This window comes from Portunus trituberculatus, chromosome 13 (assembly GCF_017591435.1).
Source record: "Portunus trituberculatus isolate SZX2019 chromosome 13, ASM1759143v1, whole genome shotgun sequence".
NCBI lineage: Eukaryota > Metazoa > Arthropoda > Malacostraca > Decapoda > Portunidae > Portunus > Portunus trituberculatus.
The window spans coordinates 10,093,193-10,109,005 of NC_059267.1; the positions used below are offsets into that span (position 1 = coordinate 10,093,193).

Genomic DNA, 15,813 nt, shown 5'->3' on the forward strand with positions numbered 1-15,813 from the left:
ATTCATTGCTCAAAGACTGCTGAATGAAAAATTAGGAAGAATTTAGTCTTATTTGCATTTTTTCCTCTTCTAATCTTATGTTTGTGATGTATTTTTCTCGCCAGACTTAGTGAAATTGTGTTCAGTAACTTCAATTTTTTAAAAGGTTTAAACTATTCTTCACACAAGGAAAAACAGTCAAAGATTGTATATCACACTTACATGATTTCTATAAAAGTTGAAAACTATTCTCCTCACATTTGAGTGAGGGCAGTGTTTACCTTAAATTTAACATGGAAAAAATGTTAGTGACATCTGGCTGTTAACCACAACTTTATGCTGGAACTGTACATACTGTACGTACATATACAAAACAAACTCTACTGTACATACATATACGAAACATATACATACAAAACATACATATACAAAACAAAAAAATTCGCAAAATCCTTCCAGACTTATAATTCCTCTTTGCTTTAAAAACTTTAGTAAGAGAGAAAGGATATGTACACCACCACTTGTTACTTGCAGGGACAATGGGGCCATACCAGGGGACGGCCGAGGAGCAGGAGGGCTGGATTCGGCAATGTTTGCACACCTCAAGCGTAACTGGTCTTCATCCTCCGGCCAGTCAGCAACATCGCGTCCCTCGGCCATCCTCCCGCCACCCAGTCTTGCAGGGGAGAGGGCGTCCTATGAGGGAGGCGCTTCCTACTCACAGTACCTCATGAACACCACCAACCCCTCCCTGGACACACTCTCCCCCAAGCACCGGCTGGCAGGGCTGCGCAATGTGAAGCTCTCTGTCTACAGGGTGAGTGCTGGATGGCATGTGTGCTGTGGTGTATTTATCTAGTTATATTGTACAGGGTCTCTGTTAAAAGTTAATTTGTTCTGTCTCCATATCCATAGTTATCCAATTTCTCTTAAGTTTTCTCACACAACTGCAACCACCTCACTATTCCTGTGTGTGTGTGTGTGTGTGTGTGTGTGTGTGTTCACTGAGTAACTATAAACAACTTATATGTTTGGGAACAGATGGCTTCTTACTTGATGAAACAGTCTTCCTACCCTTATGTTTAGGTGAAGCCACATGACAGTTCAATGGAGTTTAATAAGTAAATTTCCTTGGCCAAAAATCATGATGTCAATAAAGCCATGCCTTTCTCAACCCCATTCCATCTCTGTCTCTCTGTCTCTGTCTCTCTCTCTGTCTCTGTCTCTGTCTCTGTCTCTCTGTCTCTGTCTCTGTCTCTGTCTCTCTGTCTCTGTCTCTGTGTCTCTGTCTCTCTCTCTCTCTCTGTCTCTCTCTCTCTCTCTCTCTCTCTCTCTCTCTCTCTCTCTCTCTCTCTCTCTCTCTCTCTCTCTCTCTCTCTCTCTCTCTCTCTCTCTCTCTCTCTCTCTCTCTCTCTCTCTCTCTCTCTCTCTCTCTCTCTCTCTCTCTCTCTCTCTCTCTCTCTCTCTCTCTCTCTCTCTCTCTCTCTCTCTCTCTCTCTCTCTCTCTCTCTCTCAGGGGAGTATACAGGTAACTCTTGATTTACACGTGTTTAATTTATGTGTTTTTGTTAATACGTGACTGAAAAAATATTATAATTAATTAAATTTGTACGATCGGTTTCCTTATCCACAATTTGGACCACATCCCGCATCCCCCTATTATCTATTGTTTCTTATGAGTATTACAAGTTTGTTTTACGCGACTTTTGAAATACGCAATGCCTCTTGGAACACATCTATTGTGTAAATCGAGAGTTACCTGTATACTGGTAAAACACACACACACACACACACACACACACACACACACACACACACACACACACACACACACACACACACACACACACACACACACACACACACACACACACACACACACACACACACACACACACACACACACACACACACACACACCGCATAGTGTAATGGTAAGCACGCTCGACTCACAATCAAGAGGCCTGGGTTCGAGTCCCGGCACAGTGAGGCAAATGGGCAAGCCTCTTAATGTGTGGCCCCTGTTCACCTAGCAGTAAATAGGTACGGGATGTAACTCGAGGGGTTGTGGCCTCTCTTTCCCGGTGTGTGTTGTGTGTGATGTGGTCTCAGTCCTACCCGAAGATCGGTCTATGAGCTCTGAGCTCGCTCCATAATGGGGAAGACTGGCTGGGTGACCAGCAGGCCACTGTGGTGAATTACACACACACACACACACACACACACACACACACACACACACACACACACACACACACACACAAAAAAAACACACACAAATACTGCAGGAAGACTTAAACAAGATCTGGAAATAGAGTAAAAAATGGGAGATGGAATTCATTGTGGACAAAAGCCATGTCATGGAAATGGGAAAGAGTGAAAGATGACCCGTGGGAATCTATAAAGCATAAAGCCCAGGCCCTGTAAAACTACAATTAGGTAAATACACACTTGTCTGCCTGATGAGTGCCTTCCTCCTGCAGCCAAGGATAGGGCCTGATGGTAAGGGGATGGAAATACCAGTAGCAGTAGTACCCAGGCAGTCCCGGGGCAGAAAGCGACGCCAAGATGCCTCCAAGTCCCCAGTCACTGAAGCGGAGCCTGTGAGGTGAGGGATGGACATATTGTTGTTGTGCTCTGGTTACTTCTTTACTCTCATCATCATTGTGTATATAATCATTGCCACATTTATCTCTAGTGACTCTTAGATGTGATACTTGAATGCTCTACTTTCTGATGTAGTATGAGATGCTCCTGTGCATATCACCCATTGCTATTTCAGGGGGTATTTTGAAGTAAAGAAATATGCATTAATCCCATTCAATACTCTAATGCATTTTTTTCAGGAGGTTTAGGAATAATTGAATGATTTTGTTTTTATTAAGAAAGCTTTTTGGAAGGTCAGAAGATTAACCCCTTCGCGCCGAATGTTAAAAAAGCCCGCCTGTATGATATACGGGTGGTAGTGCCCTGCTGGAAACTCGTGCAAGCTTGTCATACTTGTCGTCTTTGTGTATTATGCTGCTATTTTTAGTCACTATATCGCCTTGAAGAGGAAAGTGGACGCTTCTCTCGGAGAAAAGAGAGAGAGAGAGAGAGAGAGAGAGTGTGACATTTGCTAATATTTTAGACACAAGCGGGATGCATGTAGCTTATCTTTCGAGAGGAAGAGGGGAGGGAGGGAAGGAGAGGAAACGAAGGGAGAGAGAGAGAGAGAGAGAGAGAGAGAGAGAGAGAGAGAGAGAGAGAGAGATTAGAAAATTTGTTGTTTTTGTATGTGTGTGTGTGTGTGTGTGTGTGTATGTGTGTGTTTTTTCAGGAATGTTACAAGGCGGGACACATGTAACTTATCTTTCGAGAGGGAGAGGGGAGAGGGAAGGGAGATGGGAGGAGGAGAGAGAGAGAGAGAGAGAGAGAGAGAGAGAGAGAGAGAGATGGGAACAGTCTATGCCATTGGGTAATTTTAGACGCAAAGTGGGACACATGTAGCTTATCTTTAGTGATTGGTGGAGACAAGGATGGTGGGAGGAGCACTAGGATTTCAAGGACAGCATACGGCGTGTGTAGTTGGTATCCAACACATTATACAGGACAACTAAACTGAAGAAAGCTCAGAAAAGAAATATGACGCCTACGTAGGCGTCACCGTATTTGCTACTGGGGCTTCACGACGCCTACATAGGCGTCATCGTATTGAAGGGGTTAATGGTCAGAGTCTTCACTATTGTAATCTCAACATAACTACGTGAAGCTGTTTAAAAGCACCAAATAGTAAATTGAAAAAATATGAAAATGCGTCATGGTACTGAAGGGGTTGATAATATACAGACTTGTGGAATTTTTGATACATTGGTCCATGTGTCCCACAGTACGGCCAAAAGTCAAGGCACAGGCAAGAGCAATCGGGCAAGTTACCAGCGTGAACTGAAGCAGCGCAAGAAGTCTCCCAAGAAGCCTTACTACGATGAGGAGGATCGGGCCGCCCTTAGGAGGATGAACAAACTGTGAGTGGGTCCTTGATGTGATTTTATACATTTAGTGGTACTGCTCTTCCTGCTTAGTAATGAACACTGTATACAGGTGTAGGTACTGTGCGCAGAAGTACTGAGCACAAAAAGTACTGTGCGTGGCAATTGCAAAAAAATCAGGTGGTACAGTGTGTGCCTTGAATAGTTACGCAACACGTCACACGCAAGGCGACAGTCAGTTGTGATGTAGTGTAGTTCCACCCACACCCACCCCCTGCTCGCCGGGTACCTATTAACCGCGCTATGTGCTGCACCTGTGTACTGCTTGTATTATTATCTTTTCTATTTTGTTGTTTAGCTTTCCTTTTTACTGATTTTATTAATGGGACACTGACACCCTTCAGTTCAACCAGCCACTCAAAAATGATCATTATCTATTGTGTCTTCCTATCCATTGAACCTTAACATCAAATATAACTAACTGAATTAATGACTTCTCTTTCACTCCACCTACAGGTCACTTGTCACCATTTGAACATGAGGAGTGCAGATATTTCATTAATCTGACACATATGTTGTAATTCTTGCGATAACATGGATCACATACATACTTGATCTTTTCCTTCAGTCACCACTTGAGCCTCATGATGAATATTTTCTTGTGTATTTATATAATATTTGTTAGGTCTTGGTAAACATGATGTATACATAACTTACCCCATGGAAGAGCCTTCAGTAACTTCTCATGTCACTCTGACTGTCACTGTGATCTGCAGTAAGTCTCACCATAAAAAGCAATGTATGTAAATCTTTTAAAAACAATTGCAAGAAAGGGATGAAAAGAATAGATTGTACAATTTTTAGTTAATGTAATGTTTATAGATGGCTGAAGAATAAGAAATGTGCCTGAGTGATTGGTGATTAAGAAAAGGTGTACCATTGAGAAAATTTGAACCAAGATAGGTCAGAGAATGCATTTATGCATGTCAGTTTTGTAACACAAATAATAACACTTTTCTGTGCTGGAAAAGTACCACACCATTTCTTTTATGCATTTCATATACCAAGTTAGTTTTCTCAATACCAAATAGAAGTGAATGAATAAAAACCTCTCCCAATATGTGAAAGGCTAGTGGATTTATACCTGGAGATTAACACTTTCTATGTTCTCAAAATAGTTCACCAGTCTTCAGTTATTTTTCATGTGTTTCTGTTACCTGTTTAGAGTTTAGCAATAAACAGGTCAAAAATTTTTCCAATATTTTGTCTAAATAGTTCACCAGTTTTATTTTGTTTTATCTATTTATCTTTTCAAGGATTTTTTTTTGTACAAGCCTAAAGTTTTGTCAGTATCAACATGCAACAGTGAGTGGCTAAACCTATCTATCACACAGGCGGGTGGACTGGTCATCAGCGGAGGACTCATTCCTGCTGCTGTGCAAGGTGGCATCCTGCTTCCTCTTCCCCAATGTGAGGAGCCAGATGATCACCTTCAGCTTGGTGCGGGACCTGATGCATGAGAGGTTCCCCGAGGCTCGCAACAAGACCTCTCGGGCCTGCCAGCGCCGCATCAACTACATCATGAAGAATGCCACCACTGAGGACAATGTTTCCATATTCCTTGAAGAAGTGCGTCAGGATGCTAGTATTGTGTCCGAGTTCCAGGTGAGTTTGTGTGGTTTTGTTTTGTGATATTTGAGTCTTCATTGGGTTTAGATGCTGTTGTGTGTTTTAATTACTGATTGGTTTATTATGTGACTGACTTGATGGCTGGCACTTATTATTTTCTCTTAAAGTTACTCATTCTTATAAAACTGAAGTAAAATTAGAACACAAATATTTATAAAAGCACTTGTACCTATAAGTATTTAGATTTTGGTATGGATTTTTATCACCCTGTATACTCTCAGACTTTGTATAAATTGCTGTTTATAATTGCTCTATGTGTATCTGTTGAAGAGTCTGGCAGTCCCATACAGAGTGACCCAGACAAGACACTATACATTCACACACATATTATTCACATTCTTATGCCTATTGACTTGTTAGTTAGTGAAGAATCTGTTTGTCATAGTTACCTGATAATTACTTCAAAGACAATTCAAACACACTCTTTACTTAGTTACCACAAAGACAATTCAAACACTCTTTGCTTAGTTACCACAAAGACAATCAAACACACACACTGCTTAGTTACCTTAAAGACATCTCAAACACACACTCTTTGGTTAGTTCCTTTAAAGACAGTTCAAACACACTCTTTGCTTAGTTACCACAAAGACAATTAAAAAAACACTCTCTGCTTAGTTACCACAAAGACAATCAAACTCTTTGCTTAGTTCCTTTAAAGACAAGTCAGACACACATTCTTTGCTTAGTTCCTTCAAAGACAATCAAACACACACTCTTTGCTTAGTTCCTTCAAAGACAAGTCAAACACACTCTCGCTTAGTTCCTTCAAAGACAATCAAACACACACTCTTTGCCATGATAACACCAATCCTCACCCAATCAGAGCCCAAAGCTGCCCCGTAACAAGGACAACCTGGAGAACGTGTACGCCAAGATATTCCGCCAGCTGATGGACCGGCTGGTGGCCAAGTTTGCCTCGAGTGACTCCCGGCAGTGCCCCGACCTGCCCAACACCCTGGAGGAGTTTGAGGATCGCTACCAGGTCATTGTGGCGTCCTCCTTCCTGAAAAACAAGCTCCACATCAAGGAGGTCAAGTCTGTGTCGGACATTGACTTCCACGTTGTCAATGCGCTTATTTATGTAAGTCTTCCCTCGTTTGTTTGTATATTTTCTGTTTTGTGTGTGTGTGTGTTTACTTTAGGTATTTGTTTTGTGTGTGATAGCATTTGTCTTTTACTTTTTTATTCCACTTGTTTTTCATCTTGTTTTGTTTTGCATATGTTGTCTTTAATTAAGCCTTTTATTTTTTATCATATACTATTTTGTTAGCTATCATTTTTTTTTCTATTAACATTAGTTTTACATGTTTTTTGTAATATTTGTCACATGCTTCACTTTTACTTAGAACTTTTTATTTATTAGATACATTTGAATTTTATCTTTTTCAAATTGTTGTAGCATTTTCCATTTTGCCACATTACCTTTATAACGTAATGCAAATTGAAGACTGTAGATTATTGCTGTAAAATTATCATCTTCCTTGTATCCAAAAAGATGTCTGTGCTTTTCATTATTTCACCTTTTCTTCTGGCTTAAGAGTGTGTTATGAAATGCTTTACTGTCTCACCATGACTGTTTCCAAAGACCACAGTGATGATTTGCCAGATTCTCAAGAGTTTTTTCCTATTAAGAATGTAAAAACTTGTTATTTTGTTATTAGACCCACAAAAACACCATTAAAAGCCCTGTAATCTCAAACAGAGTCTTTTGAATGTAGCTGAAGTGTGGTAGACAAGTTTTCAGAATATAGTCCCCACCACCAGCCTCACTACTCAATGGTTAAGTTGTTCGTGCTGAGTCATTGGGGAGCTTTATAAAAAGATTAGAGCAATTGATGGATAATGATGAGTAGAAATAGGTATGTTTTATTAACCTCTTCAGTACCAGGAGATGTTTTTATATCTATTTTGCTTACTATTTGGTGTTATTATACAGCTTCAGAAACTCATGTGGGGATTAAGATAGTGAAGACTGCGTGCATTAATCTTCTGACCTCCATAGACCCTTCCTAATGTAAATAAAACCATCTAATCACATCCAAAACTCAAGGTAAAAATGCATCCCAATACTGAAGGGGCTAAAGGGCCTGCCACTTGTATGTAGATCTGATGACTTCTTGCAGCTTCCATTATTTTCTTTTGTTCTCATGTTGACACCATTTCAGAGTTCACTGTGCTCAAAGTTTGACCGGGACTCCTATGCATACCAGCTGTACTTAGCCTACCAGCAGTACCCTCAGACACTGCTCAATGCGGTGCTCACCAGGATGCGGCAGGACCAGATGATCAGCTACAAGAAGTGTTACAACCGCTCCATGCTGGCCCAGACCTGCCTGCCCCTCTCCACCTCGCCCTTCCAGCTCTCTGTCACTTATCAATATGTCTTCAATTTTAAGGTATGATGGGTTCAGAGTGCCATTTAACTTTTTCTCTCTGTGTATAAGATTTTTGTGGCTTTGCAGTGTTACAACTAGTTAATTTATTTAATGGGTATTGCAAGACCAACCAATAGATTCATTATTAACCCTTCGCTGGATGTTAAAAAAGCCCGCCTGTATGATATACGGGTGGTAGTGCCGCGCGCCCTAGTGCGGGAAACTCATGCAAGCTTGTCACACTTGTCGTCTTTGTGTATTATGCTGCTATTTTTAGTCACTATATCGCCTTCAAAGAGGAAAGTGGACGCTTCTCTCTTCGGAGAAAAAGAGAGAGAGAGAGAGAGAGAGAGAGAGAGAGAGAGAGAGAGAGAGAGAGAGAGAGTGACATTTGCTAATATTTTAGACACAAGCGGGACGCATGTAGCTTATCTTTCGAGAGGAAGAGGGGGAGGGAGGGAAGGAGAGGGAAACGAAGGGAGGAGAGAGAGAGAGAGAGAGAGATTAGAAAATTTGTTGTTTTGTATTTGTGTGTGTGTGTGTGTGTGTGTGTGTGTGTGTGTGTGTGTGTGTGTGTGTGTGTGTGTGTGTGTGTTTTCATGAATGTTACAAGGCGGGACGCATGTAACTTATCTTTCGAGAGGGAGAGGGGAGGAGGGAAGGGAGATGGGGAGGAGGAAAGGGAGATGGGAGAGAGAGAGAGAGAGAGAGAGAGAGAGAGAGAGAGAGAGAGAGAGAGAGAGAGAGAGAGAGAGATGGGAACAGTCTATGCCATTGGGTAATTTTAGACACAAGACGGGACGCATGTAGCTTATCTTTAGTGATTGGTGGAGACAAGGATGATGGGAGGAGCACTAGGATTTCAAGGACAGCATACGGCGTGTGTAGTTGGTATCCAACACACTATACGGGACAACTGAACTAAAGAAAGCTCAGAAAAGAAATATGACGTCTACGTAGCCGTCACCATATATGCTACTGGGGCTTCATGACGCCTACATAGGCGTCACCGTATTGAAGGGGTTAAAGGGTTAGGATGTAGATTTTTGTGGCTTTTTTCAATATTCTTCTATCTCTGTGTTTAAGAATTTTGTGTCTGCAGTGTTACAGCTAGTTGATTTATCTAATGGGTATTACAAGACCAGCCAATAGCTTCATTATTAAAGGTTTAGGGTGTATTTTTTTTGGCTTTTCTAATATTATAAATCTGTTATCAAAAAAGGATGGGAGATTAAACAGTCTTTTAGTGAAAATGTTATTAGGAATTATTATATTGAGGTTTGAGGGAGTGACTTGTGAGTAGATCAGGGAGTGGTTCAGTGTGTGATGCAATGGAAAAGATAATGTATGTATGTGAAAGTTGTGTTTTGTAAAGGGAACCGGTAATGAGGAGTGATGTAATGGAAAAGATAATGTTTGCATGTGAAAGTATTGTTTTGTAAAGGGGACTAGTAGTTAGGAGTGATGTGATGGAACTGGTAATGAGGAGTGATGTGATGGAACTGGTCATGAGGAGTGATGTGATGGAACTGGTCATGAGGAGTGATGTGATGGAAACTGGTAATGAGGAGTGATGTGATGGAACTGGTCATGAGGAGTGATGTGATGGAAAAAATAATGTATGCAAGTGAAAGTAGTGTTTTGTGAGGGGGACTGGTAATTAGGAGTGATTAGAACAGTGGAGCTAGTGACTAGATCAAAAGGAGGTTAAGTATGTGATATGATGGACAGGAAAATCTTGTAAGGATTGTACACACAGCACTCTGTCACCAGGCCAGAGCGCTGCCACACTTTTCCTTGCATCACAAAACTGAATGCAATGAAGTAAGGAGGTTGAGGTTTAGATTATAACATTGGTTTTAGATATTGGTATTGTTGGTATTCTTTCAATGATTAGTAATGTATGTTTTATTTGTATTTGTATTTTTTGTATTTATTTTAGTTGACCTGCATTTATTTGTAGCTCTTTTTACATTCATGTCATATTTATAACCCAAGTATCTATGTGTTTGTGAACCTTCATACATGAATATCATTGTTGTGGTGCTGATGTGTCTGTCTCACCCACACAGTACCACTATGAAATCTTCAGTCAGGCGTGGCATATGCTGAAGCTCCTCATGGAGGACAAGCACCAGTCTATCCTGAAAGGCACTACCAAGGACCCCCCTGATGAGACTGCAGAGGATGGCAGCGACACCACCCACCAGCAGGGAGTGCCAATAGTAATCCACCATGAAGGCGGCTACTGTGCTGCCATCGTTGCCCTCATGGCCACCAAGCGCCTCCTGTTCAACATTGTGATGCCGGAGCAGATCATCATAATGGATCAGAAGCATTCCGTCATGCAGGATCACCACCAGTCCCTCCTGCAGCGGTACTCAGATCACACACAGATGTCAGGCAGGGACACCCAGGACCTAGATGCACAATTCTCTGAGCCACATAAGAAGCAGCTGCCGTCCCTCAGGTCAAGATTAAAGGTGGATACCTCAGCTAAGTCTGCAGAGAAAGGGAGTGTTTCTAAAGGTGATGGTTCTAATTTGTCAGACTCCCTAACTGAGGATCCACAGGAAGAAAGGACAGGAAATAAAAAGTCATTAAAGAGGAAAGGTGTGGAAAAAGAACCCCAGAGAGCTAAGAAGCTTTGTAAGTCCCCTGCCAATCCAAAAGAAGAGGAAGATAACAAAACAGGAGAAGACTCATTCATAGCACACGTTCAGAATGATGCAAGACTCACCAGCACACCCGCACCTTCAGTGAAGAGAAAACTGAGGAGAAAGAAAGCTCAGGACTCAGCAGAGGAAAGCCTAACAGAAAACAATCCCAGTCAAGACGAAGGACAAAGCTCAACATCAGCGAAGGTGAAGCGAGTCTCCTTCCAAGTGGGAAAGGTGGAAGAGAGTGCAGAGACCCAGGATACTGAGGGCAGCTGTGTGCAGGATGATGGTGCCGCTGCAGAGGATGACGCAGATGGAACAGAGTCACAGGTAAGACTATTTTTCATGTTAGATGGCCAATGGTTAAGGTAACAAAAATAGTGAAAAAAGGAGGCACATTGTGAGTACCACTTCTAAAAGAAAGGTCAATAGGATTAACCAAAACTGGAGGACAGCTACCTTGAAATTTCCCTTATGAAAGAGTTTAGATCATAGGGAGAAATAAATTGGCAGACAAGGAGTTCCAGAGTTTACCCTTGCATTCCCCTCATTCCAATCCATTAGGTACATAACAGCAGTAAGTTTGCCAAAGATAAACATTCCATAGAGTGGAGTTTTCAAGAGATTGGAAATTTTACTGTACACTTACACCTGTTAGTTCTTGTCTCCTTGTAGCCAGAATCACAGCTAGTCAGTACTGTGTTTGTCCTTGAACAAGCCACCCCTTTTTTCCTCCTGCCAACCCTGGGATAAGTGTGAGGAAGACTGTTATAGAGAAGAAAGACAGAGAGGGTTGTGGAGAGCTGAAAGAGTGTACATACTTACCATCAGCATCTGTGTGTGTAGGAATACATAGTGCGTTTCCCTCAGGGGCGCAACATTCCCTCTGCCTCCCGTCTGGGCCTGTACATGATGAGGGACCAGCTCACACTGGCAGATGTGGACCAGATCAACATCCAGCACGCTCAGGAACACTTGGTGGTCAATGCCTGTGATGTCAACTGCCGTCTCCGCCCTCCACCTGACCTGGAGGAAGCCTACACCAATGCCCTGGAGATGGGGGTGGAGGCAGCAGATGACGTGCTGATGCCGCTGGCCAAGGGGATTGTGGTCAATTCATTAGAGCACCGGAAGAAGTCAGTATATGTGTGTGTGTGTGTGTGTGTGTGTGTGTGTGTGTGTGTGTGTGTGTGTGTGTGTGTAAGTGACTTTACTAATGGTATGAGTAAAGTCCCCAGTGTATGTGTGTGTGTGTACTTTTATGGATCCTGTTTCCCTACAGAGTAACACTGCAGGAGTGGAACCAGCTGGATGATGTGCTGGATAAATGGGAGGAGCAGGGGGAGAGTGGTGATCTGCTAGCGATGGTGAAGGAAGTATACCACTATGTTGACTGGCACAGGGAGACTGGTGTCTCTGTGAAGGATTTGAAGGTGGGAACCCATCAGCATTCTAGTTTTTGTTTGAATGTTATTTAGTGTAAGCACACACGGCTAAGGATTTGAACCCTTGGCCTCTCCAATGATAATCAACAAACTAATCTTTGGCAACACTGAACTGCAAGATAGATAAACAAACAAAATAGTGCCTCTGTGAAGGACTTCAAGCTTAGATCTCATGAAATCTAATTGCTCTTTGTGAGATTTGTGTATTTCAAACTTCCATAGCATAAGGTTTGAATCCTTGGCCTCTCCATTGGGAGCTGAACGAAAAAATCCTGACAACACAGAACTGTAGATGAATAAACAGACTGTGTACACCTGATGAGTATAATAGTGATTACAAACTTTCACAGAATGTCTCTTCAGTGTAATCTTTCTTCACAGGACAAGTACAGGGAGTATCCGTACTGCATCACCGCCATCATGTCGCTGATGGAGGAAGCGCTGCTGGTGATGCGTGTCGGGGCCGCTGTGGTGCGCTGGGTCACCATGCAGCACACCAAGCCCTGGCTCATACAGACCAACAAGATCACAAGGTTGGTACCCATTGTAGCATTGTGTTTCTTGTACGGATTATTTTCCACATGTACATATGTTGTGTGTGTATCTGTGTATTTGCCTAGTTGTATTTACCTAGTTGTATTGTACAGGGTTTGAGCGGGGCTCATAGTGTCCTGTCTCTATATCTTCATTTATCTAGTTTTTTCTTTAAAGTTATGCACACTATGTGTTGTAACAATTCCATTAACCAATGCATTCCATTTTTCCACCGTTCTGTGTGGAAAACTGTATTTTCCAATATCCTTTACACACTGCCTCATCCTGATCTTTTCATGTCCTCTTGTCCTTCCATCTTCTTCCGTCAACAGCATCAGGTCTTCTTTGTCTATCTTTTCAGTATCATTTACTATCTTATACAGGCAACCCCCGCTTAACGAAGGGGTTACGTTCCTAAAAACACTTCGTTAAACGAAACTTCGTTAAGCGAACCGATTATAACAAGTTTAACCCCTGATTTGAACTTCCATTGAGAGTAAGCAAAGCGAGAGTGCATCATAGTACAGTAAAAGGTTTAATGAAAGTAAAAATTATGAAGTTAAACATTTAGGTAGTTTAATTTAAGTCATTATAATGTACACTAATGTATGTATGTAAGTAACTTTATAATGTTGATGATCTTAACTTTATGAAGGGAGGGAGAGTGAAACGGGAAAGACACTAACCGGCAACCTGTGGAATGTAAACAAAGTGCGCATCATGGTACCGCATACAAAACTTATGTACCACATTTCCACAAGGCTTTCCATTTTATCCATTGTAGAGTCATGAGTTCAGGTGGTTCTTTTAGCTTTCAAGGAAGATGCGGTCTCACCAGCCTTCTTAATAGAGTCTGCTGACTTGAAAATAGTAGAGACAGTAGATGGAGTCAAGATGGTGGCAAGCAATGTTATTAGTTTTTTGGCCTCTCTCGTCTGTGAATAATACCCAGCTTCACTTCGAGAGTAAGACACTTCCTGGTCTTCTTAAGAACGTTAGGCCACATTGCAGGGCGTTTTGGTGGTAAGTTGAACTAAGGAAAATGAGCTGCTGGTGATGCTGTTATGTTTTGACTTGTATCTTGTAAGGTTGGCAGTCCCATTTCCTTCAGTTGTTCTTCCGGCACCATCTTTGTAGCAATCTTCTGTATCCTTTCCAATTTTCTTATATCCTTTTTAGAGCTTGGAGTGTGTGTGTGTGTTTCACTGTTTGATCTGCTGCAGTCTCTGACGAGACAGCCAGATGTTATCCTACGGAACGAGCTCAGAGCTCATTATTTCCAATCTTCGGATAGGCCTGAGACCAGGCACACACCACACACCGGGACAACAAGGTCACAACTCCTCGATTTACATCCCGTACCTACTCACTGCTAGGTGAACAGGGGCTACATGTGAAAGGAGACACACCCAAATATCTCCACCCGGCCGGGAAATTGAACCCCGGTCCTCTGGCTTGTGAAGCCAGCGCTCTAACCACTGAGCTACTGGGCGTGTAATTCACTGTTTGATCTGCTGCAGTCTCTGACGAGACAGCCAGACGTTACCCTACGGAACGAGCTCAGAGCTCATTATTTCCGATCTTGGGATAGGTCTGAGACCAGGCACACACCACACACTGGGACAAGAAGGTCACAACTCCTCGATTTACATCCCGTACCTACTCACTGCTAGGTGAACAGGGGCTGCACGTGAAAGGAGACACACCCAAATATCTCCAGCCGGCCGGGGAATCGAACCTCGGTCATCTGGCTTGTGAAGCCAGTGCTCTAACCACTGAGCTACCTGGCTGTGTGTGTGATGTGTGTGTGTGTGTGTGTGTGTGTGTGTGTGTGTGTGTGTGTGTGTGTGTGTGTGTGTGTGTGTGTGTGTGTGTGTATGTATTTACCTAGTTGTGTTTACCTAGTTGTAGTTTTACAGGGCCTGGGCTTTATGCTCATGTGGCCCCGTCTCCATATCTACACTTATCCAATCTTACTTTAAAAGTATGCACACTCGTTGCAGACACTACTTCTTCATTTAAACTGTTCCACATCTCAATACATCTTTGCGGGAAACTATATTTTTTAACATCTCTTAGACATCTTCCTTTTCTCAGCTTTTTACTATGCGAACTTGTGCTTCGAATGTCATATTCTTCTCTCAGGATCAGTTTCTCATTATCCACTTGGTCCATTCTGTTGATCAATTTATAAACTTGTATCAGATCTCCTCTCTCCCTTCTTTGTTCCACGGTTGGTAGATCCATAGCCTTTAGTCTCTCCTCATATGTCATCCCTTCAAATTCTGGAACCATTCTTGTAGCCATTTTTTGTAGTCTCTCCAACTTCCTTATGTGTTTCTTTTTATGAGGGGTCCACACTACTCCTGCATATTCCAATCTAGGTCTTATTATAGTACTTATCAATTTCTTCATCATTTCTTTGTCCTTGTAGTGAAATGCTACTCCAATATTCCTTAGCAAATTATATGTTTCTCTAAAAATTCTATCAATATGGCTTACCAGTTGATTGTTTTCTTCCATCATCACTCCTAAGTCCTTTTCCTGTTTTACTTTCTCCAGTTCTACTCCATCTCCCATCTTATAGATTCCCACGGGTCGTCTTTCATTCTTTCCCATTTCTATGACATGGCTTTTGTTCACATTGAATTCCATTTCCCACTTTTACTCCATTCCCAGATCTTATTTAGGTCTTCTTGCAGTATTTCACAATCCTCTTTTTGCTTTATAACTCTGCACAGTTTCGTATCATCTGCAAACAGATTTATGTAGCTGTTCAATCCTTCTGGCATGTCGTTAATATAAATGAGGAAAAGTATTGGTGCCAATACTGACCCCTGTGGCAATCCGTGTGTGTGTGTGTGTGTGTGTGTGTGTGTGTGTGTGTGTGTGTGTGTGTGTGTGTGTGTGTGTGTTTACCTAGTTGTATTTACCTAGTTGTATTTACCTAGTTGTAGTTTTACAGGGCCTGAACTTTATGCTTGTGTGGCCCCGTCTCCATATCTACACTTATCCAATTTCTCTTTAAAACTATGTACGCTCGTTGCTGACACCACTTCCTCATTCAAACTGTGGGAAACTATATTTTTTAACATCTTTCAGACATCTTCTCTTCCTAAGTGTGTGTGTGTGTGTGTGTGTGTGTGTGTGTGTGTGTGTG

The 15,813-nt window shown here is 42.0% G+C and overlaps 1 protein-coding gene across 1 annotated transcript in view; it reads left to right on the forward strand.

The window, feature by feature from the left end:
- LOC123503308 (general transcription factor 3C polypeptide 1-like) overlaps positions 1–15,813 on the forward strand; it is a 52,783-nt gene that overhangs the window by 26,332 nt on the left and 10,638 nt on the right. Inside the window, 10 exon segments of the mRNA XM_045252975.1 lie at positions 514–796; positions 2,463–2,587; positions 3,849–3,983; positions 5,342–5,612; positions 6,463–6,720; positions 7,805–8,035; positions 10,087–11,004; positions 11,545–11,810; positions 11,957–12,107; positions 12,501–12,652. Of these exon segments, the coding sequence (XP_045108910.1) occupies positions 514–796; positions 2,463–2,587; positions 3,849–3,983; positions 5,342–5,612; positions 6,463–6,720; positions 7,805–8,035; positions 10,087–11,004; positions 11,545–11,810; positions 11,957–12,107; positions 12,501–12,652 (2,790 nt within the window).